Below are 25,062 nucleotides of genomic sequence, written 5' to 3'. Positions count from 1 at the left end.
CACTTAATCCCAAAGCAGCATTCTTTGATGAACTTGCAGATTCCAATCCAATGTTTGCATGCTTTTTCACAATCCATTATTCCCTTCCTGATTTAAGTATCTTAGATGCCAGAGTACTCGCTATAATCATTCCCTTGGAACTTCCTCATTTCTCATGTCCCTCTTGTTTTCTTTGTATTCACTTTCGAAAAGCCCAACCCCCTTAGTTGTCTCAACTATTCCCCTTCTCAGTGTTTACAGCTGAGTAGCTGGATGTTGCTGGAAAAAAATTTTCTAGTGGTTTCATTTTAAATGTTGCTCTCAAATCCTAAGTGGCCCTTGGCCCTACCCAAATAGACAATTATGTTCCTCTAATATGTCCCCATATTCCAAGACAGACTTATCTCATTTCTTCCTGAACTCTTAATCCCAAATCATACCCTCCTCACTTCCAGCTAATGGCCTTATCTCATAAGTCTTTGAGAAAACAGAAACAATCAGAAGCCCTACCTACATGTTCCCCACCACCAAATTTACATACCTTCCTCCATCTGCTTCCATTTTCTCTTCTTTTCCTTGCTATAGCTGAAAAAAAATTCTCTTCAAATCTAAGGCAAAAACTAAAATACTCTGAGGTGTGTTCTGTACTTTCTCCTCTCCCATGATCTCAATAAATTAATTCCACTGGTCACTAACTCTCCTGCATCATTGTTATCTCCTCCCTACTGGATCATTCCTTCAGGATACAAACATTCTCTAGTATCTCCTGATCTTTTAAACAAAGACATGAAGAAAACCTCTCTCTTAATTAGACATCCTTTTCTGGCTCCTGCCCCACCTCTCTGTTCCCCTTCACAGCAAAACCTCTTCGATGAGTGGGTACCCACACTGCTACCACTTCCTAGGCACTCTTTCATTCCTCCACCCACTTCAGCCTGGCTTCTTACCACCCTCCATAGTAACGAACCTTGTCCTTTCTCCCCTGAGCTGTTACCACTGTGATCTCTTTTGCTGCCAACTCCAAAGGACACCAGTCTGTCCTTAACACACTGGACTTCTCCTTGTCCTAACAATCTTACCTTCGATTCAGTGAAACCACACTGTTTTAGGTTCTCTTCTTCCTCTCTTGCCTGCCCTTCTTCATCTTTGCTAAAGGTCCCTTCTCCATCTTTGCTAAAGGTCCCTTCTCTTCCTGGCTATTCAAAAGCTTTCCTCAAGGCTCAGTCCTAGGCTCTCTCCTCTTTTCACTTTCTTCTTAGGAGTTATCATCTGCAATCATGGCTTTACATGATTACATATATGCAGATGACTCAGATTTTTATATCCAGCCCAGACTCCTCTTTGAATTCCAAACCTGTATTTTCAATTGCTTACTTTCTCCTTTATCTTTGACCCCTCCTCATAGAATCCCCAAACTTCATTACACCCTCAAACACATTTAAGCCTGGTTCTCTTAAATGCCTCTCCTTCTCAGAGAATTCAATTTCTCAAAGTAAAACCTTGGGCATTGTTTTGGGGACCTTCTCCCTCACCTCTTCCCCATGTTTAAGCCAGTACAATATCCAGCCTCATGACTTCTTAATATCTCCTGAATCCATCCTCTTTTCCCTCATCAGCTACCACCACCTGATGCAAGCTGCCATTACCTCCTGAACTCCTGCATTAGCTTCCTAATCAGTCTCATATTCATCCTGGGGCCTTCTAATCCAGTCTCCTCTCTTCAAAAGTATCGCAATGAGGGCTTCCCTGGTGGCGCAGTGGTTGAGAGTCTGCCTGCCCATGCAGGGGACATGGGTTCGTGCCCCGGTCTGGGAGGATCCCACATGCCGCGGAGCGGCTGGGCCCGTGAGCCATGGCCGCTGAGCCTGTACGTCCGGAGCCTGTGCTCCACAACAGGAGAGGCCGCAACAGTGAGAGGCCCGCGTACAGCAAAAAAAAAAAAAAAAGTATCGCAATGAAAATACGACCATTTGACTCCTTCCTGATTATCACCTTCAGTGGGATTTTGAATATGCAAACCTCTTTACAAGGCCACAAAGTTCTGCATGCTGTGACACCTCTCCATCTCCCAGCCTCACCTCGCACTACTCTCTCCTCCCTACAGTGCTATCTTTTAATCCCCTCTATGAATCACACTCCCTTCTGTCAAAAGACCTTTGTGCCTTCTGTTCCTCAGCCTGGAATACCCTTTACGTCTCTCTAAACATGGCTGAGTTCTCGTTTTTGTCCAGGTTTAAATGTCGTTGACTTAACAAGGTTTTCTCTGACCATCCTGTCTAAATGGGCTTTCTGGAGGACCTTCAAGATGGTGGAGGAGTAAGACGTGGAGATCACTTTGCTCCCCACAAATACATCAAAAATACACCTACATGTGGAACAACTCCTACAGAGCACCTACTAAATGCTGGCAGAAGACCCCAGACTTCCCAAAAGGCAAGAAACTCCCCACGTACCTGGGTAGGGCAAAAGAAAAAAAAGAAAAACCAGAGACAAAAGAATAGGGACAGGACCTGCACCTCTGGGAGGGAGCTGTGAAGGAGGAAGAGCTTCCACACACTAGGAAGCCCCTTCACTGGAGGAGATGGGGGGGGTGGGCAGGGGGAAGCTTTGGAGCCACGGAGGAGAGCGCAGCAACAGGGGTGCAGAGGGCAAAGCGGAGAGATTCCCGCACAGAGGATCCATGCCGACCGGCACTCACCAGTGTCTGCTCACCCGCCGGGGCTGGTGGGGCTTGGGCTTTGGAGGTCAGACCCCAGGGAGAGGACTGGGGTTGGCTGTGTGAACACAGCCTGAGAGTGCTAGTGTGACACAGCAAGCCGGGAGGGCGTCGGGGAAAATGTCTGAACCTGCCTAAGAGGCAAGAGACGATTGTTTTGGGGTGTGTGAGGAGAGGGGATTCCTTCCCTGTCTGCCCACAGAAGGCAGAGCACCCCCTAAATGAGCTCCAGAGATAGGTGCAAGCTGCGGCTATCAGCATGGACACCAGTGATGGACATGAAATGCTAAGGCTGCTGCTGCAGACACCAGGAAGCCTGTGTGCAAGCACAGGTCACTGTCCACACCTCCCCTCCTGGGAGGCGGTGCAGCCTGCCACTGCCAGGTTCCTGTGATCCAGGGACAACTTCCCCGGGAGAACGCATAGCGCGCCTCAGGCTGTTGCAACGTCATGCTGGCTTCTGCCACCACAGGCTCGCCCCACATTCCATACCCCTCCCTCCCCCCGGCCTGAGTGAGCCAGAGCCCCCCAATGAGCCGCTCCTTTAACCCCCTCCTGTCTGGGTGAAGAACAGATGCCAGAGGGTGACGTACATGCAGACGTGGGGCCAAATCCAAACCTGAACCTCAGGAGCTGTGCAAACAAACAAGAGAAAGGGCGATCTCTCCCAGAAGCCTCAGGAGCAGCAGATTAAATCTCCACCATCAACTTGATGTACCCTGCACCTGAGCAATGCCAGAATAGACAGCAAATCATCCCAAAACTGAGGCGGTGGACTTTGGGAGCAACTGGAGACTTGGGGTTTGCTGTATGAGTCAGACTAATTTCTGATTTTTATGTTTATCTTAGTATAATTTTTAGTGCTTGTTATCACTGGTGGATTTGTTTATTGGTTTGGTTGCTCTTTTTTATTACGTTAAAACTTTTTAAATTTTAATATATTTTTATTTTAATAACTTTCTTTTCTTCTCCTCTTCTTCTCTCTCTCTCTCTCTCTCCCCCCTCCCTCCCTCCCTCCCTCTCTCTCTGTCTCTCCCCCTCCTCCCTCTCCCTCTCCCTCTCCCTCCCTCCCTCCCCTCACTTTTCTTCTGAGCCGTGTGCCTAACAGGGTCATGGTGCTCCAGCCAGGTATCAGGCCTGGGCCTCTGAGGTGGGAGAGCTGAGTTCAGCACACTGGACCACCAGAGGCCTCACAGCTCCATGTAATATCAATTGATGAGAGCTCTCCCAGAGCTCTGTCTCAATGTTAAGACCCAGCTCCACTCAACAACTAGCAAGCTCCAGTGCTGGACACTCTATGCAAACCAACTAGTAAGAACACAACGCCACCCATTAGCATAGAGGTTGCCTAAGATCATAATAAGGTCACAGACACCCCAAAACACACGACCGGACACAGTCCTGCCCACTAGAAGGACAAGAGGGAGCCTCATCGACTGGAACACAGGCACCAGTCCCCTCCACCAGGAAGCATACACAACCAACAGAACCAACCTTACCAAGTGCGGGCAGACACCAAAAAACCAGGAACTGCTAACCTGCAGCCAGCAAAAAGGAGACCCCAAACACAGTTAAGCAAAATGAGAAGACAGAGGAATACGCAGAAGATGAAGAAGCAAAGCAGAAACCCACCAGACCAAACAAATGAAGAGGAAACAGGCAGTCTACCTGAAAAAGAATTCAGAGTAATGGTAGTAAAGATGATCCAAAATCTTGCAAACAGAATGGAGAAAATACAAGAAACGTTTAAGAACCTAGACGAACTAAAGAACAAACAAACATTGTGTTGTGATGAACAACACAATAAATGAAATTAAAAATTCTCTAGAAGGAATCAATAGCAGAATAACTGAGGAAGAGAAACGGATAAGTGACCTGGAAGGTAAAAAGAGTGGAAATAACTACCACAGGGCAGAATAAAGAAAAAAGAATGAAAAGAATTGTGGACAGTCTCAGAGACATCTGGGACAACACTAAATGCACCAACATTTGAATTCTACGGGTCCCAGAAAAAGAGGAGAAAAAGAAAGGGACTGAGAAAATATATGAAAAGATTATAGTTGAAAACTTCCCTAATATGGGAAAAGAAATAGTCAACTCCAGGAAGTGCAGAGAGTCCCATACAATATAAATACAAGGAGAAACATGCCAAGACACATATTAATCAAACTATCAAAAATTAAATACAAAGAAAAAATATTAAAAGCAGCAAGGGAAAAGCAAAAAATAATATACAAGGGAATCCCATAAGCCTAACAGCTGATTTTTCCGCAGAAACTCTGCAAGCCAGAAGGGAGTGGTAGGACATATTTAGAGTGATGAAAGGGGAAAACCTACAACCAATATTCCCAGAAAGGATCTCATTCAGATTTGATGGAGAAATTAAAAGCTTTACAGACAAGCAAAAGCTAAGAGAATTCAGCACCACTAAACCAGTTTTACAACAAATGCTAAAGGAACTTTTCTAGGCAGGAAACACAAGAGAAGGAAAAGACCCACAAAAACAAACCCAAGGGCTTCCCTGGTGGCGCAGTGGCTGAGAGTCTGCCTGCCAATGCAGGGGACACGGGTTTGTGCCCCAGTCTGGGAAGATCCCACATGCTGTGGAGCAGCTGGGCCTGTGAGCCATGGCCACTGAGCCTGCGCATTGGAGCCTGTGATCCGCAACGGGAGAGGCCACAACAGTGAGAGGCCCGCATACCGCAAAAACAAAACAAAACAAAAAACAAAAACAATTAAGAAAGTGGTAATAGGAACATACATATTGATAATTACCATAAACGTAAATGGATTAAATGCTCCAACCAAAAGACACAGACTGGCTGAATGGATACCAAAACAAGACCCATATATATGCTGTCTCAAAGAGACCCACTTCAGACCTAGGGACACATACGCACTGCAAATGAGGGGATGGAAAAAGATATTCCATGCAAATGGAAATCAAAAGAAAACTGAAGTAGCAATTCTCTTATCAGACAAAAAAGACTTCAAAATAAAGACTATTAAAAGAGAAAAAGAAAAACACTATATAATGATCAAAAGATCAATCCAAGAAGATATAACAATTGTAAATATTTATGCACCCAACATAGGAGCACCTCAATACTTAAGGCAAATGCTAACAGCCATAAAAGGGGAAATCAACAGTAACACAAACATAGTTGGGGACTTTAACACCCCACGTTCACCAATGGACAGATCATCCAAAATGAAAATAAATAAGGAAACACAAGCTTTTATTGATACATTAAATAAGATGGTCTTAATTGATATTTATAGGAAATTCCATCCAACAGAATACACTTTCTTCTCAAGCACTCATGGAACATTCTCCAGGATAGATCATATCCTGGGTCGCAAATCTAGCCTTGGTAAATTTAAGAAAATTGAAATCGTATCAAGTATCTTTTCTGACCACAATGCTATGAGACTAGATATCAATTACAGGAAAAAATCTGTAAAAAATACAAACACTGGAGGCTAAACATTACACTAGGAAATAACCAAGTGATCACTGAATAAACCAAAGAGGAAAAAAAAAAAAAACTAGAAACAAATGACAGTGAAAACACGACGACCCAAAACCTGTGGGATGCAGCAAAAGCAGTTCTAAGAGGGAAGTTTTTAGCAATATATCCCTACCTTAAGAGACAAGAAATATCTCAGACAACCTAACCTTACACCTAAAGCAATTAGAGAAGAACAAAAGAAAACCCAAAGTTAGCAGAAGGAAAAAAATCATAAAGATCATATCAGAAACAAATGAAAAAGAAGGAAACAATAGCGAAGATCAATAAAACCAAAAGCTGGTTCTTTGAGAAGATAAACAAAATTGATAAGCCATTAGTCATACTCACCAAGAAAAAAAGGGAGAAGACTCAAATCAACAAACTAGAAATAAAAAAGCAGAAGTAACACCTGACACTGCAGAAATACAAAGGATCATGAGAGATTACTACAAGGAACTATATGCCAATAAAATGGACAACCTGGAGGAAATGGATAATTTCTTAGAAAAGCACAACTTTCAGAGACTGAACCAGGAAGAAATAGAAAATATAAACAGACCAATCGCAAGCACTAAAATTGAAACTGTGATTAAAAATCTTCCAACAAACAAAAGCCCAGGACCAGATGGCTTCACAGGCAGATTCTATAAAACATTTATAGAAGAGCCAACACCTATCCTTCTCAAACTCTTCCAAAATATACCAGAAGGAGGAACACTCCCAAACTCATTCTACAAGGCCACCATCACCCTGATACCAATACCAGACAAAGATGTCACAAAGAAAGAAAACTACAGGCCAATATCACTGATGAACATAGATGCAAAAATCCTCAACAAAATACTAGCAAACAGAATCCAGCAGCACATTAAAACGATCATACACCATGATCAAGTGGGGTTTATCCCAGAATTGCAAGGTTTCTTCAATATACGCAAATCAATCAACGTGATACACCATATTAACAAATTTAAGGAGAAAAAACATATGATCATCTCAATAGATGCAGAGAAAGCTTTCAACAAAATTCAACACCCATTTATGATAAAAACCCTCCAGAAAGTAGACAGATAGGGAACTTTCCTCAACATAATAAAGGCCATATATGACAAACCCACAGCAAACATCGTCCTCAATGGTGAAAAACTGAAACCATTTCCACTAAGATCAGAAACAAGACAAGGTTGCTCACTCTCACCACTATTATTCAACATAGTTGTGGAAGTTTTAGACACAGCAATCAGAGAAGAAAAAGAAATAAAAGGAATCCAAATCAGAAAAGAAGGTGTAAAGCTGTCACTGTTTGCAGATGACATGATACTATACATAGAGAATCCTAAAGATGCTACCAGAAAACTACTAGAGCTAATCAATGAATTTGGTAAAGTAGCAGGATACAAAATTAATGCACAGAAATCTCTTGCATTCCTATATACTAATGATGAAAACTCTGAAAAGGAAATTAAGAATACACTCCCATTTACTATTGCAACAAAAAGAATAAAATACCTTGGAATAAACCTACCTAGGCAGACAAAAGACCTGTGTACAGAAAACTATAAGACACTGATGAAAGAAATTAAAGATGATTCAAACAGATGGAGAGATATACCAAGTTCTTGGATTGCAAGAATCAATATTGTGAAAATGACTCTACTACCCAAAGCAATCTACAGATTCAGTGCAATCCCTATCAAATTACCAATGGCATTTTTCACAGAACTAGAATAAAAAATTTCACAATTTGTATGGAAACACAAAATACCCAAATAGCCAAAGCAATCTTGAGAAACAAATCAGAGCTGGAGGAATCAGGCTCCCCGTCTTCAGACTATAGTAGAAAGCTACAGTAATCAAGACAGTATGGTACTGGCACAAAAACAGAAATATAGATCAATGGAACACGATAGAAAGATAAATCCACACACATGTGGTCACCTTATCTTTGATATGGAAGGCAAGAATATACAATGGAGAAAAGACGGTCTCTTCAATAAGTGGTGCTGGGAATAGTGGACAGCTACATGTAAAAGAAGGAAATTAGAATACTTCCTAACACTATACAGAAAAATAAACTCAAAATGGCTGAAAGACCTAAATGTAAGGCCAGAAAGTATAAAACTCTTAGAGGAAAGCACAGGCAGAACACGCTATGACATAAAGCAAGATCCTTTTTGACCTACTTCCTAGAGTAATGGAAATAAAAACAAAAACAAACAAATGGGACCTAATGAAACTTAAAAGCTTTTGTACAGCAAATGAAACCATAAACAAGATGAAAAGGCAACCCTGAGAATGGGAGAAAATTTTTGCAAACAAAGCAACTGACAAGGGATTAATCTCCAAAATATACAAGCCGCTCATGCAGCTCAATATAAAAAAAAAAAAAAACCCATACAACTCAATCCAAAAACGGGCACAAGACCTAAATAGACATTTCTCCAAAGAAGATATACAGATTGCCAACAAACACATGAAAGGATGGTCAACATCACTAATCATTAAAGAAATGCAAATCAAAACCACAATGATGTATCACCTCACACCAGTCAGAATGGTCATCATCAAAAAATCTACAAACAGTAAATGCTGGAGAGGGTGTGGAGAAAAGGGAACCCTCTTGCACTTTTGGTGGGAATGTAAATTGATACAGCCACTATGGAGAACAGTATGAGGGGGTCCTTAAAAAATTAAAAATAGATCTACCGTATGACCCAGCAATCCCACTATTGGGCATATACCCTGAGAAAACCATAATTCAAAAAGAGTCATGTACCACAATGTTCATTGCAGCACTATTTACAATAGCCAGGACATGGAAGCAACCTAAGTGTCTGTTGACAGATGAATGGATAAAGAAGATGTGGCACATATATACAATGGAATATTACTCAGCCATAAAAAGAAACGAAATTGAGTTATTTGTAGTGAGGTGGATGGACCTAGAGTCTGTCATATAGTGTGAAGTCAGAAAGTGAAAAACAAATACCGTATGCTAACACATATATATGGAATCTAAAAAAAAAAAAATGGTTCTGAAGAACCTAGGGTAGGGGCAGGACAGGAATAAAGATGCAGATGTAGAGAATGGACTTGAGGACCTGTGGGGGGGGGAAGGGTAAGCTGGGACAAAGTGAGGGAGTAGCATTGATATATATGCACTACCAAGTGTAAAATAGATAGCTAGTGGGAAGCAACTGCATAGCACAGGGAGATCAGCTCGGTGCTTTGTGACCACCTAGAGGGGTGGGATAAGGAGGGTTGGAGGGAGGCTTAAGAGGGAGGGGATATGGGGATATGTGTGTGCATATAGCTGATTTACTTTGTTGTACAGCAGAAACGAATATAACATTGTATAGCAATTATACTCCAATAAAGATGCTGAAGAAAAAAAATTACTCTAGCTAATAAAATTTGTTTATTTACCTATTTGACAATAAGTAAATAAATGGGCGTTCTACCTCCATTTTCTTTATCACTAACTGAACACAGTTTATAGTTAATATTTGTTTATGTCTCTTTTCCTTCTCCTCCACTAGATAGTAAGCTCATGTGGAACCTGTAACTTTCATTTATGAGTGCTTAAATAAATCAGGCACAAAGAAGGTGCTTAGTAAATTTGTCAGTAAATGGATGAACGCATAAGATGAACACACACATGTAAAATTACTTCCTTTTATTTTTCTCTTGCCCTCTTGCTCAAGTTTTTACTCTTATACAGTTTTCTTAGCTTCTTGTAATAAATAATATCCTTATCTTGACTCTGGCAAAGAAGTGATAGTGCCACTCTTTTTCATGATAGTAGAGGTGGCATGGGGTTAGGGAACAGATTTTCTGAGAAAAAGCACCCATTTTCTTCCCTCCACCATTCTCTCATGCAGTCTCTACCCTTTGGTCCTCATTCCCCAGCACTTATATTATTTAACTAGATTTTCTCAGCAACTGTTAAGATAAATGATGTTATTTCTATTTTCTGAGAAAATTGAGGGTCATAAGTACTGAGTAACAATCAAAGGTCAACAAAGCAAAAACCAGTCCAAATCCACAGTTTAAAACCAGGTCGGTAAAATGTGGAAGTTCACCGTTTCTTTTTCCAGCCTATCACTCTGCCTCTTGTTACAGATAAAGCGCGGATTCTACCTACATTACATGTGCTGTGGAGGGAAGAAGAAGCCTCCCGGGCTTAGCTCACTGGGCAGGGCAGGGATCGGGAAGTTAGTATCATGCTGGAAATTCTTCGAAGAAAAGCTTGAGTCTTACACATATGGTTCTGACTAAATATCATCATTTGTGTGGTCCAGGGTTCATTCTTTCATCTGCCCAGTATTGTTCCATGTTGGAAGCTACTTCATTAACAACATCCAGAAGAATAAAGGATGATTAAGTCATCTTGTAAGTCAGCAACATAAGATGGCTCTCAAAATTTTCTCAGGAAATTACATAGCATTATTTCCTAATCTATCCTTATTCTTTGTAAATGGATAGTTCTGGTTAGATACTGAGGAAAAGACTACTTTCTGTCATATTTTATAAAACCTGTTTTTATAACTGCAAGTATTTAAATCTTCCATCTTCACACCATCCTAAGAGCATTGCTTTTGTTTTTCTGTTTCCTTCCACTCTTCACCCACATATTTTGAAATATATATTCAATCTTTACATATTTCCATATTATGTAGTGATAGCATTTTATTCTTTTAGACTGAACACTTTCTTTGTTCTGGTAATAAAGAATCAGTAGACAAAATATTTCAAAGCTTAATGTGCATTATTCCCAAATTGTATTTGTTTTCTTAGTTTGATGCTATGATAAAATGAAAGGCTAATTGATGGTTACTGTATATTAAAGTGGACTAACTAAGTCGATGAGTAAAAGTTGTCAAGGAACTGGATGATCTTCTGGCAATACTATTCTGGCTAAACAAAAGATTTAAAAAAAATCATGTAAGTTTATCTAAAGACATGTAAGGCAGTTGAACATAAAATTAAACTGCAATCTAGGATTATTATTTAATAGGCTATTATTTTTTATCTTTGCAATATATATAGGCACTAACAATTATATATGTCTTCCTAGACATGACAGAAGGAACCCTTGAAATATAAAGTGTATTTTATAAGCTATAGATGTACTTTTCCTCTAATAAAACATGTAAACTTACTTGACATTTATATAAACTCATTAAATAACTTCTATATTCATTCTTGTCAAAGGTAGTATTTCAATTTAATTATGATTAGGGACTTATTTAAATCACTATAAAGATCTCATTCCTCATCTAATGATGCCAGGGACAAATATAAAGCTGTCTATATCAGCATTGCTCATTTATTACACCAATTTTCCAGAATATATAGGTCATTCTAAAAGCTCTCCCTGAAAAAAATATAAAGTAGCTTTTTAATTCTCAAAGTTCTCATCAGAATTAAAATAGGTCAAGTTTTTAGAGCATAGAGCTGTGAGATTATTTTTATTTATTTGAGTTTAGGGAATATTCCGAGATGTTTTTTCTCTTAGCTTTATTAAACATTTGGGCATTGTACTGGGTTGAACTGTGCTTGCCCTACCACCTCCCCAAAAAAGAGATGTCTACCAGGAACATGTAAGTGTAGCCTTATTTGTAATAAAGGTCTTTGCACATGTAATTAAGGTAAGGATCTCAAGATGAAGTCATTCTGAATTAAGGTGAATCCAGTAACGAATGTCCTTATAAGAGAGACAATGAGAGGTACATAAAGACACAGAGGGAAGAAGGCCATTTGAAGATGGAGGCAGACATTGGAGTTATACTGCCACAAGCCGAGGAACGCCAGGAGTTGCCAGAAAATGGACGAAACTAGAAAAGATTCTTCCCTAGAGCCTTTGTAGGGTTGGTGGCCCTGCCAACACTTTAAGACTTCTGCCCTCCGAAACTGTGTGAGAATGAATTTCTGCTGTTTCAAACTACCACATCTGTGGTAATTTGTTGCAGCAGCCCTAGAAAACTAATACAAGTATACATTTGATACTAACTGCAGGTTTTGAACTCCTTTAAATGTTAGTCTGTGTCTATTCTGTGTTTATAGATAAGATCTTTTCTTTGAAGTATATTAAAGAGTGAATATCTGTCATTAAAAACAGGAAAAATCCTATATACCTAACATTCCATTTATCTCATAAAGTTACTGTTTTGGCTTTATTTTATCTACCACAGATGTGGCTGGTGGTTATTCATCTTCCATGCTTGATGCAATCAGAAGAGCAGTGATGGTTTCCAACGTGCTTTCAGTTAATAAGATAAATGCGAAAAGCCTCACCCTCAAAGAGGTCTTCAGACTAGCTACTCTTGGAGGCAGCCAAGGTAATGAGCATTTTATTTCTCACACGATGTACATACCACCATGCCAATGTGTCCTTTGCTGCAGTGTGAAGGCTCGTGATAGTGGCATCAGCAGGCACCCCCATATTCATGACTGTTGCATCTCATATAATATAACCAAAACTTAGCAAGTACATGTTCAAGCATGTGGTGGAGGCATCATTCTTTAAGCAAGTTCCCTGTTTTTGGCAGAAGAGATGTTCAGTATGCAATTATCATATTAATTGTTTTAATGGATACTTGCATTGGTCACATGCATACGAGTTCTTTAATCAGTTTTTTTCCACTGAGTCAAGTAACATGCTCTCTATTGGCTTAAGTAGTAATAATAACAATAATGGCCAAGACTTATTGGGCCCTTACCGTGTGATAGGCACTATGCAACATGCTTTATGGATGCTGTTATTTAATCCTCAGAACCACTATTAATTCCATTTTACCAACAAGGTACCTGAGTGAGGCTTACACACCTGTCAAGCTACAGTGTGCCATGATTTGAATCCAGAAAATCTGATGCGAGAGTGCAGGGTGTTACCCACCGCCTTCCACTGCAATATCTTCCTGTATAAATCCTGGCTTAGACTATGTATTTTGTTTATATACTTAAGTACACTAATTACCCAAGCCTCTTTCAAAGGAGAAAGATGGAGAAGTATAGTTGACTGATATGCAAATATTGTTCATCACCTTTTCCCAGTTCTCACATGTAACTGTATTTTTACTGAAAAAATAGAAAGTGGTAACTGTATTGCTCTCTGTCACTTTTAAGTATTATAGTATAATCTGGATGGATGATGGTAAACATATCATGAAACCTTAGGTAGTTAGTGAGAAAAACATAGATCTTAAGACAGGCGTATATTTTTAATATATTTTAATATTTTTATATTTACGATATATACCCTAGATCTTATAAATGAAGTATGATGGAGGCCAGGGTATCCTGGGAAGAGAAACTTCCTGGCTCTTCTCTGAATGTTCTGGGCTATGATGAATGCCATAAAGAACATTTCAAGAAGGAAAGCAAAGGTCATGCGCTTTGCATTTCCCCCAGTCTTATGATTTCATTTTCTAAAGTTCCAAGTTTTAAAAGTTCTGTTCTTTAAACAAGTGTGACACTCCCTACCCCACCCCCGTTTTCACATCTGAGTTGTCCTACCATCTGATTTTCATGGTGTAAATTACTTGTATTTAAATAGTGCTTTTTTTATTCTAGGCTCTCTGTGAGTTGTTTCATCAGGATCCTGTATGCGACCAGGCCGGCATGGGGTGCTTACCAAATCATTTCTACCTTACCGTATAGCTTTCAAATCTATTTTCTGGGCCGCTGTTATGAAATTTCTTTTCAGCTTGTGTCTCTACAAGAGTCTGAGTGAATGAGATGAATGCATCCCTGTTTAAAGTTGCCATCTTCCCCGCTTTACATTCACTCTCAAGATCAAGATGTGCATAAATCACCTTCACAGAGCCAACATTTGCTCCAAAGACAGTAAAACTGCATTTCCTAAAATGCATTTGAGTTGCTTACCAGCCCAGCTAGGCCTCTCTGAAATAATGTGAATTTAGATCAATTTACAATTCATTGACAGTAGTTGTGGTTTTTTTTGGTTAGTTCATACCTGAACTCCCCAGGTTCTAACAAACAGTCCAGTTAATATATATATATATATATATATATATATATATATATATATATATATATATATATATATATAAAATACCATCAATTCCTGGCAAATGAACCTGGTTATCTGGCCTATTAAACACACAGTTTTATGTTGAATACAGTCATCAAAAACTCACGTTTGTCATGCTGTTTGTCAAGGGAAAAACGAAGTAGAGTGTAATCGATGGAGGAGGAGAAAATTTCCAGTGATTTTCTATTACATTCAGTTCTTCCCCCCACCATCAGTGGAAGTCACCTGACCACTTTTAACATTTCTAATTATGTTTGCACCTCTTTAAGAACTCTTTAAAAAAATCTTTTTCTTTTCTGAGAATAAAAGAGTTGCCCTTTAAATAACCATTTAAGAACAAGCAAGATTTCTAAATCTGTGCTTAGAGCATTGCCAAAAGACTTCTGGATATCCATACCTAGAAATATAACGTAGTGGGTATTGTCTAACAGGAATATGGTGTCTAATATTTTCACATAGGACTGTATTCTGACAGTGCCAGAATACAGCAAATACATGTAAAAATTCAAGTAAGTAATGCTGCACTCCAGCTGACCTTTCTTTCATGCATGCTACTCTATCCAGATTCTGGCTTTAAGGAGCTTTAAATTCAATACCTTCATTGACCAGGAAAACCAACTACCCTCATCTTCTGAAACTAAACCATAAAAATGAGAGATGTTCTTCCTCGACATCCACTATTCACGGAGTAAGAATTCTAGCTGGGAGATGGATCAAGTCAATAGACATTGTTGACCTATGCCCTATTTTAGAGAACCATTCTTCTCTGGCAACGAGAAAATCTTTAACGTTACAGAGAAATTAGTCTGCTTTCAAAAGCACTGGGACTCTTGAGTTATGAAAATCTATTTATTTTCAGAAGTGAATTTTTTCTATTCAAAGGATTTAAACTAAGGAACTTAGGATGGATATGCCTGCATTGAAAAATATGCAAAAAGATAATTATTTTTTACTTACTTGAAGTTCATTTCACTGCCACAAAAATAGACCTTGTCAGCTATTTCACAGAACAACAACAACAACAAAAAAAACAAAAAGGGCAAGGAAAGGAGCTGGAATGTTGGAAGGAGAATAGGAGAGAAAGAGAAAGATATTATGTCCATCATCATGTTTCTTAGAGAGGTGAATGGAAACCACAGACCAGTTGGACTGTGAAGGGAACTGATAGAGCTGAAACAGAGAGACAACATCAGAATTACGATCATGGTGTTGAAGAGAACTCTTTTTATTCTCAGATTTTGCTTTCCCTGTGCTTACTCTGCCTTCTGTAAGTCGAAGTCTTGCGACCTATTGGAATGCTTCACTATTAAGATACTAATTTTTTTCTAGTGACACACTGGCAGATTCTGTCCTTGCAAATTGGGATATTTGCATGGTCCAATGGCTAAAAATACTAACTGTTTATTAATTTATTCCATCCTGTAGCCCTGGGGCTGGATAGACAGATTGGAAACTTTGAAGTGGGCAAGGAATTTGATGCCCTCCTGATCAACCCCAAAGCATCTGACTCTCCCATTGACCTGTTTTATGGGGATTTTGTTGGTGATATTTCTGAGGTACGTAAAAGGAAGTTGATCAAAAAGCATTGATTTCATGAACTAGTCAGTCACAACAGCTTCCCTATAGAAAAAAAATAGACACTGAAACATTTATTGGAATGCAGGAGAATCTTATAAGGGAAGCTAGATCCTTTTTTTTTTAACATATTAATTCGAGTATCATTGCTTTACACTGATGTGTTCGCCGCTGCTGTATAACAAAGTGGATCAGCTATACGTATACATATATCCCCATATCCCCTCCCTCTTGCGTCTCCCTCCCACCCTCCCTATCCCACCCCTCTAGGTGGTCACAAAGCACAAGCTGATCTCCCTGTGCTATGTGGCTGCTTCCCACTACCTATCTATCCCACGCCTGGTAGTGTACACAAGTCACTGCCACTCTCTCACTTCGTCTCATCTTACCCCTCCCCCTCCCCGTGTCCTCAAGTCCATTCTCTACATCTGCGTCTCTGTTTCTGTCCTGCCCCTAGGTTCTTCAGAACCGTTTTTTTTTTTTAGATTCCATATATATGTGTTAGCATATGGTATTTGTTTTTCTCTTTCTGACTTACTTCACTCTGTATGGCAGAGTCTAGGTCCATCCACCTCACTACTAATAACTCAATTTCGTTTCTTTTTATGGCTGATAATATTCCATTGTATATATGTGCCACATCTTCTTTATCCATTCATCTGTCGATGGACAAGTAGGTTGCTACCCTGTCCTGGCTGTTTTAAATAGTGCTGCAGTGAACATTGTGGTACATGACTCTTTTTGAATTATGGTTTTCTCAGGGTATATGCCCAGTAGTGGGATTGCTGGGTTTTATGGTAGTTCTATTTTTAGTTTTTTAATGAACCTCCACACTGTTCTCCATAGTGGCTGTATCAATTTACATTCCCATCAGCAGTGCAAGAGGGTTCCCATTCTCCACACCCTCTCCACCATTTATTGTTTCTAGATTTTTTGATGATGCCCATTCTAGCGGGTGTGAGGTGATACCACATTGTAGTTTTGATTTGCATTTCTCTAATGATTAATGATGTGGAGTATCCTTTCAAATGTTTCTTGGCAATCTGTATATCTTCTTTGGAAAAATGTCTATTTAGGTCTTCTGCCCATTTTTGGATTGGGTTGTTTTTTCTGATATTGAACTGCATGAGCTGCTTGTATATTGTGGAGATTAATCCTTTGTCAGTTGCTTTGTTTGCAAATATCTCCCACTGTGAGGGCTGTCTTTACGTCTTGGTTATGGTTTCCTTTGCTGTGCAAAAGCTTTTAAGTTTCATTAGGTCCCATTTGTTTATTATTTTTAATCTCCATTTCTCTAGGAGGTGGGTCAAAATGGATCTTGCTGTGATTTGTCATAGAGTATTCTGCCTATGTTTTCCTCTAAGAGATTTATAGTGCCTGGCCTTATATTTAGGTCTTTAATCCATTTTGAGTTTATTTTTGTGTATGGTGTTAGGGAGTGATCTAATTTCATTCTTTTACATGTAGCTGTCCAGTTTTCCCAGCACCACTTATTGAAGAGGCTGTCTTTACTCCATTGTATATTCTCCTTTATCAGAGATAAGGTGACCATATGCATGTTGATTTATCTCTGGGATTTCTGTTCTGTTCCATTAATCTGTATTTCTGTTTTTGTGCCACTACCATACTATCTTGATTACTGTAGCTTTGTAATATAGTCTGAAGTCAGGGAGCCTGATTCCTCCAGCTCCGTTTTTCTTTCTCAAGATTGCGTTGGCTATCGGGGTCTCTTGTGTTTCCATACAAATTGTGAAATTTTTTGTTCTAGTGCTGTGAAAAATGCCACTGGTAGTTTGATAGGGATTGCATTGAATCTGTAGATTCCTTTGGGTAGTATAATCATTTTCACAATGCTGATTCTTCCAATCCAGGAACATGGTATATCTCTCCATCTGTTTGTATCATCTTTAATTTCTTTCATCAGTGTGTTATAGTTTTCTGCATACAGGTCTTTTGTCTCCTTAGGTAGATTTATTCGTAGATATTTTATTCTTTTTGTTGCAATGGTAAACGGGAGTGTTTCCTTAATTTCACTTTCAGATTTTTCATCATTAGTGTATAGGAATGCAAGAGATTTCTGTGCATTAATTTTGTATCCTAATTCATTGATTAGCTCTAGGAGTTATCTGGTGGCATCTTTAGGATTCTCTATGATAGTATCACGTCATCTGCAAACAGTGACAGTTTTACTTCTTCTGTTCTGATTTGGATTCCTTTTATTTCTTTTTCTTCTCTGATTGCTGTGGCTAAAACTTCCAAAACTATGTTGAATAAGAGTGGTGAGAGTGGGCAACCTTGTCTTGTTCCTCATCTTAGTGGACATGGTTTCAGTTTTTCACCATTGAGAATGATGTTGGCTGTGGGTTTGTCATATATGGCCTTTATTATGTTGAGGTAAGTTCCCTCTATGTCTACTTTCTGGAGGGTTTTTATCACAAATGGGTGTTGAATTTTGTTGAAAACCTATTCTGCATCTATTATCATATGGTTTTTCTCTTTCAATTTGTTAATATGGTGTATCACACTGATTGATTTGCATATATTGAGGAATCCTTGCATTCCTGGGATAAACTCCACTTGATCATGGTGTGTGATCCTTTTAATATGCTACTGGATTCTGTTTGCTAGTATTTTGTTGAGGATTTTTGCATCTGCATTCATCAGTGACATTGGCCTGTAGGTTTCTTTTTTTGTGGGATATTTGTCGGGTTTTGCATCAGGGTGTTGGTGGCCTCGTAGAATGAGTTTGGGAGTGTTCCTCCCTCTGCTATATTTTGGAAGAGTTTGAGAAGTAAGAGTGTTAGCTCTTCTCTAAATGTTTGATAGAATTTGCCTGTGAAGCCATCTGGTCCTGGGCTTTTGTTTGTTGGCAGATTTTTAACCACAGCTGCAATTTCAGTGCTTGTGGTTGGTCTGTTTATATTTTCTATTTATTCCTGGTTCAGCCTCGGAAAGTTGTGCTTTTCTAAGAAATTGTCCATTTCTTCCAGGTTGTCCACTTTATTGGCATATAGTTGCTTGTAGTAATCTCTCATGATCCTTTGTATTTCTGCAGTGTCAGTTGTTACTCCTGCTTTTTCATTTCTAATCCTGTTGATTTGAGTCTTCTCCCTTTTTTTCTTGAGTTTGGCTAATGGTTTATCAGTTTCATTTATCTTCTCAAAGAACCAGCTTTTAGTTTTATCTTTGCTATTGTTTGCTTCATTTCTTTTCCATTTATTTCTGATCTGATCTTTATGATTTCTTTCCTTCTGCTAACTTTGGGGGTTTTTTGTTCTTCTTTCTCTAATTGCTTTAGGTGTAAGGTTAGGTTGTTAAATATTTGAGATGTTTTTTTTTTCCTGAGGTAGGACTGTATTGTTAAAAACTTCGCTCTCAGAACTGTTTTTGCTGCATCCCATAGGTTTTGGGTCGTCATGTTTTCATTGTCATTTGTTTCTAGGTATTTTTTGATTTCCTCTTTGATTTATTCAGTGATCTCTTGGTTATTTACTAGTGTATTGTTTAGCCTCCATGTGTTTGTATTTTTTCCTTAATTGATATCTAGTCTTATAGCGTTGTGGTCAGAGAAAATACTTGATACTATTTCAATTTTCTTAAATTTACCAAGGCTTAATTTGCAAGCCAGGATATGATCTATCCTGGAGAATGTTCCATGAGCACTTGAGAAGAAAATGTATTCTGTTTTTTTGGTAAGTCCATCTTGTTTATGTGTCATTTATAGCTTGTGTTTCCTTGTTTATTTTCATTTTGGATGAATTGTCCATTGGTGAAAGCAGGGTGTTACAGTCCCCTATTATTATTCTGTTACTGTCGATTTCCCCTTTTATGGCTGTTAGTATTTGCCTTATGTATTGAGGTGCTCCTCTGTTGGGTATATAAATATTTACAATTGTTATATCTTCTTCTTGCATTGATCCCTTGATTATTATGTAGTGTTCTTCCTTGTCTCTTGTAATAGTCTCTATTTTAAAGTCTATTTTATCTGATATGAGAATTGCTACTCCAGCTTTCTTTTGATTTCCATTTGCATGGATTATCTTTTTCCATCCCCTCACTTTCAGTGTGTATGTGTTTGTAGGTCTGAATTGGGTCTCTTGTAGACAGCATATACATGGATTTTGTTTTTGTATGCATTCAGCCAGTCTGTGTCTTTTGGTTGGAGCATTTAATCCATTTACATTTAAGGTAATTATCAATATGTATGTTCCTAATACCATTTTCTTAATTGTTTTGGGCTTGTTTTTGTAGGTCTTTTCCTTCTCTTGTGTTTCCTGCCTAGAGAAGTTCCTTTAGCATTTGTTGTAAAGCTGGTTTGGTGGTGCTGAATTCTTTTAGCTTCTGCTTGTCTGTAAAGGTTTTAATTTCTGTGTCAAATCTGAATGAGATCCTTGCTGGGTAGAGTAATCTTGGTTGTAGGTTTTTCCCTTTCATCAATTTAAATATGTCCTGCCACTCACTTCTGGCTTGTAGAATTTCTGCTGAAAAATCAGCTGTTAAGCTTATCGGATTCCCTTGTATATTATTTGTTGCTTTTCCCTTGCTGTTTTTAATATTTTTTCTTTATATTTAATTTTTGATAGTTTGATTAATTTGTGTCTTGGTATGTTTCTCTTTGGATTTATCCTGTATGGGACTGTCTGTGCTTCCTGGACTTGATTATTTCCTTTCCCATATCAGGGAAGTTTTCACCTATAATCTCTTCAAATATTTTCTCAGTTCCTTGCTCTTTCTCTGGGACCCCTATAATTCGAATGTTGGTGCATTTAGTGTTGTCCCAGAGGTCTCTGAGACTGTCCTCGATTCTTTTCATTCTTTTTTCTTTACTCTGCTCTGCAGTAGTTATTTCCACTGTTTTATCTTCCAGGTCACTTATCCGTTCTTCTGCCTCAGTTATTCTGCTATTGATTCCTTCTAGAGAATTCTTAATTTCATTTATTGTGTTGTTCATCATTGTGTGTTTGCTCTTTCGTTCTTCTAGTTCCTTGTTAAATGTTTCTTGTACTTTCTCCATTCTATTTCCAAGATTTTGTATCATCTTCACTATCATTACTCTGAATTCTTCTTCAGGTAGACTGCCTATTTCCTCTTCATTTGTTTGGTCTCATGGGTTTTTACTTTGCTCCTTCATCTGCGTATTTCTCTGTCTTCTCATTTTGCTTAACTTACTGTGTTTGGGGTCTCCTTCTCTCAGGCTACAGGTTCATAGTTCTCGTTGTTTTTGATGTCTGCCCCCAGTGGGTAAGGTTTGTTCTGTGGTTTGTGTAGGCTTCCTGGTGGAGGGCACTGGTGCCTGTGTTCTGGTGGATGAGGCTGCATCTTGTCTTTCTGGTGGGCAGGACCGCATCCGGTGGTGTGTTTTGGGTTGTTTGTGACCTTATTATGATTTTACGCAGCCTCTCTGCTGATGGGTGGGGTTGTGTTCCTTTCTTGCTAGTTGTTTGCATGGCGTGTCCAGCCCTGGAGCTTGCTGGTTGTTGAATGGAGCTGGGTCTTAGCATTGAGACAGTGATCTCTGGGAGAGCTGTCGCTGATTGATTATTATATGGGGCCAGGAGGGCTCTGGTGGTCCAATGTCCTGAACTCGGCTCTCCCACCTCCGAGACTCAGGCCTGACACCCGGCTGGAGCACCAGACCCTGTCAGCCACACGGCTGGAGTGCCTTCAGAGTTGGAGAAGCTGGCCTGCAGTGGCTCTCCTTCTGCATTGCACATTAGAATCACCTGCTTCTTCCTTGTTTTGCCCCAAAGGCAGTGTTCCACAGAGAAAAACAGTCCCCTTGAAAATAGTCACAGCTTGAGATGGCTTTTTTTTTTACTTTGTGCTTAGGTTTCATTTGCTCACAGTGGGTCATGTGCAGAGGCCTCGCACCCGGCTCTTCCTATTGGGGTTCCTAGTTTGGAATCTAGATCCTTTTAAGTTATTATAATTTCATGACAATAATGGTATTAAAGAAACACTTGTATTTTGAATATATTTGTATATTTGAAGGTATTTGGCTATAAGAAGCCATAATATAGCTACCACTTATTGAACACACTTGCTGTGTGCTAGATGGCATGGGATTAATACATTATTTTTGTTTAATTATCAGAACTATTATGAGAGCCAGGTGCTATTAATATTACTATGTCGTTTATGGGGCAGTGAGGCTTAAGGGAGGCTAAATGGTTTACCTAAGAACTCATGGCTAGTAATTAGTAGACAGAGTTTGGATTCCATCCCAGGACTTTCTGACTTCTGGAGTCTGGGCTCTTGATCACAATGCTACATGGATTCTCTTAATTATAAGAAAATGAGTTTTTTTACTTTGTTCCTCTTATCATGTTTTTCTGTGTATAAAATAAACTAGTTCTTACTTTAATAACAATTCTTTTTGAGACAGTTTTTCTTTAAAACTTAACTACTGCCATTTATAAACTGATCCATTTATGAGAGTAAATGTGATACTAAATGTAACATACTGAGGTTTTTTGAAGAAAGGGGCTGGATCATTTGAAGTTGATACCATTAGTTATTTACATATTACTTATTCTTTTACTTTTTTATTAGAGTGAGTTTCTGGGAATAGGGCTTAGACCCATTCATCCAGTCATTTTTCTTGTATTATACACCTCTTGAAATGTTTAAATTATTATATTAAATTAAATTCTTTTTTTTTTTTTTTTTTGCGGTACGCGGGCCTCTCACTGTTGTGGCCTCTCCCGCTGCGGAGCACAGGCTCCGGGCGCACAGGCTCAGTGGCCATGGCTCACGGGCCCAGCCGCTCCACAGCATGTGGGATCTTCCTGGACCGGAGCACGAACCCGTGTCCCCTGCATCAGCAGGCGGACTCTCAACCACTGCACCACCAGGGAAGCCCTAAATTAAATTCTTTAATTTTTGTTAACACTTTCCTCTGAAGATTTCAAGGTTCTATGTTAAGAACTTTCAGGCAATGGGAAACATTTGTTAATAGTCAGTACTTTTTTTTTAGGCAAAAGACCATTTCTTTTTCATTAATAAAAGTCGATTTTGGGATGTTCAGTCGATGCCAGCTTAGGTGAGACAGTGATTGTTAGCCACAGAAGCCAACTCCTATGAGTAGAGTTAGGTCTTTTGGGGCATACTTTAGCATTTTGACTTGGGATACTGGATTGTTGATGACAAATAAGTCTTCCCCTTTACCCTTTCTGCCCAACTCTGTTATTGGAATAGCCATCAGTGTATCCATTTCTGGGACCAAGTTCCAGCCAGGCTAATGTATACAACAGAGAAAAATACCTTTTAAATGGATGGATTACATGTCTTATCTCAAGACCTTTTTCAGGTTTAAATTCAAAATATTTTCACTATAACTCTTTGATATAGAATGCAAGACTAAAGAAATTCACATGTGGAAATGCAAACAGACATTGATTAATCAAGATAGCATCTTTTATGTAAATATATAAATACGTTTTGGCACTGAAATGTACAACTAACACATTTTTCTCCTCTGTGGGTTTAGCCATAATTTTGGTAATATATATATTTACAAAAGAAAAAAGTCTGTGTTTAGAAAAAAATAAAAACAGATTTTTGCCATTGAGAAATAAATTTATATTTCTGGATTTTGCCAACCACTGTTGGCTGTGAATTTGCTTTTCTAAATGCACAAAATATTCTTTCTCCTTCTTATTATTATTTTTCATTTTAGGCTATTATCCAGAAGTTCCTCTATCTAGGTAGGTATATATGTCTCTATGCTAAATAAAATCTTTCTTTGTCTCTTGGGTATGCTCTCTGCATTTATTGTACCATATGTTAAGCCTTATGTGTGATCATTTGCTTTGATTCATTATATTTTTTAACATTCCTTGGCATTGAGCCCATTTATGGCACAATATTTAAAGGCACTATTTGAAATGAATACGCTCCTCTAGAACATAGTCATAAATCCTAAACTGAGGAATGGCAGGCCAAGGAGAAGAGATCATCCTGTACCTTCTTCCTACACTCGTTCTGTAACCCCAAGTCTGCCCTAGCACATTGTATTTGTGATTGTGGTGGAGTCTTGCCACACATGCTTTTTAACGTACTCACATTCAATTCTATTCACTGAGAGAGAGAAATAAATAGTGCAGAAGATTCTACTCTTCCTCCCACTCCGTTGAGTGAGCTCTGAGTTCTGAGTGAATTTGGGGTGGGAGAGACACATGTGGTATTTCTTAAGAAAGCTCAGTTCTTGCAGGCCCTTCATCTCACCATGCTGCTTATGATTCTGGGGTGTAAAGATAAGTATTTCTTTTACACTTGGGGCTGGAAAAGGAAACCACTCACTTCAGCTGAAAGAACGGTGATTGGGGGTTGATTCAATTTTATGTGAATTCTGCTTTAGGCGTGTATTTCAGACTCTAATCCTCAAATTAGGTGCAGCGTCTTCTTTTGGTCATATCTACCTGTTCAGATTATAAACAATGATTCCTTGATTTTTCTTTCAGGAGATGACCGAAATATTGAAGAGGTGTATGTGGGTGGAAAGCAGGTGGTTCCCTTTTCGAGCTCAGTGTAAGACCCTCTGCATCTACGAGTTCTCCTGGGGTAACACAGTTCTGTGTTTTCTTGTGCCCAGGCGGAGTTAGGAAGTCAAAAACCAGTACCTTGTTCTTGGGATGACTATCTCCTTCTGTGTCTAGTTACAGTATTCACTTGACAAATCGTTCAAAGGAAGTTGCTCTAATTCTCAACTCTCTGGTTGGGAGGATTAAAAATTTCGCCTTTTTGAGCTGTTTAGATTTACTTTAAAGCTCAAACATAAGGGAATGTTATTACTGGTGGTGTTCTTATTATGAGATTTAAATAAAATCTATTTCACATTTGGACATGTGGAGAGAAAAGATATTCTTATAAGGTTAGATATTTTGAGCTAGTAAATGTGAAAATTAGAAAACAGAAAATGAACCAGTGAATATATTTTTGAGGGAGAAAAAATTAGACTATGAACACGTGTTAGAAAATGATTTCAGATTGTGTTTGAAAATTATATACTGAGCATACTAATTTAAAAAGAGAACTTGTTGAATTTTAAAATGTATTTCTCGATTGACCTTGTGTTCTGGAAATATGCACTTAATGGAACTTGCATTTCAGAGATATGTTATTGTTGTGCTTTGCCTTGTTTGGGGATGAAATGTCAGAAATTGAATGCCACATGCTTTCTTAATATAGTTCTGTGCTTCAAAGTGTTTGACAGAAGTTGGGTA

At 38.8% G+C, this 25,062-nt stretch overlaps 1 protein-coding gene and 1 long non-coding RNA gene across 3 annotated transcripts in view; one reads left to right on the top strand and one right to left on the bottom strand.

Annotated features, from left to right (window-relative positions):
• Nucleotides 1-24,371, top strand: part of GDA (guanine deaminase) — a gene marked incomplete at both ends in the record, with an annotated part of 130,029 nt that extends 105,658 nt beyond the window's left edge. Inside the window, 4 exons of the mRNA XM_082657418.1 lie at nucleotides 12,402-12,548; nucleotides 15,689-15,819; nucleotides 23,517-23,544; nucleotides 24,301-24,371. Coding sequence (XP_082513544.1) covers nucleotides 12,402-12,548; nucleotides 15,689-15,819; nucleotides 23,517-23,544; nucleotides 24,301-24,371 — 377 coding nt within the window. The remainder of the gene's footprint in view (nucleotides 1-12,401; nucleotides 12,549-15,688; nucleotides 15,820-23,516; nucleotides 23,545-24,300) is intronic.
• LOC309824486 overlaps nucleotides 1-25,062 on the bottom strand; it is a 129,422-nt gene that overhangs the window by 27,434 nt on the left and 76,926 nt on the right. The window lies entirely within an intron of this gene.

This window comes from Grampus griseus (genome assembly GCF_964374135.1).
Source record: "Grampus griseus genome assembly, chromosome: 6".
NCBI lineage: Eukaryota > Metazoa > Chordata > Mammalia > Artiodactyla > Delphinidae > Grampus > Grampus griseus.
The sequence above is the reverse complement of the archived record's forward strand: the minus strand, read 5'-3'. Positions and strand labels throughout refer to the sequence as shown.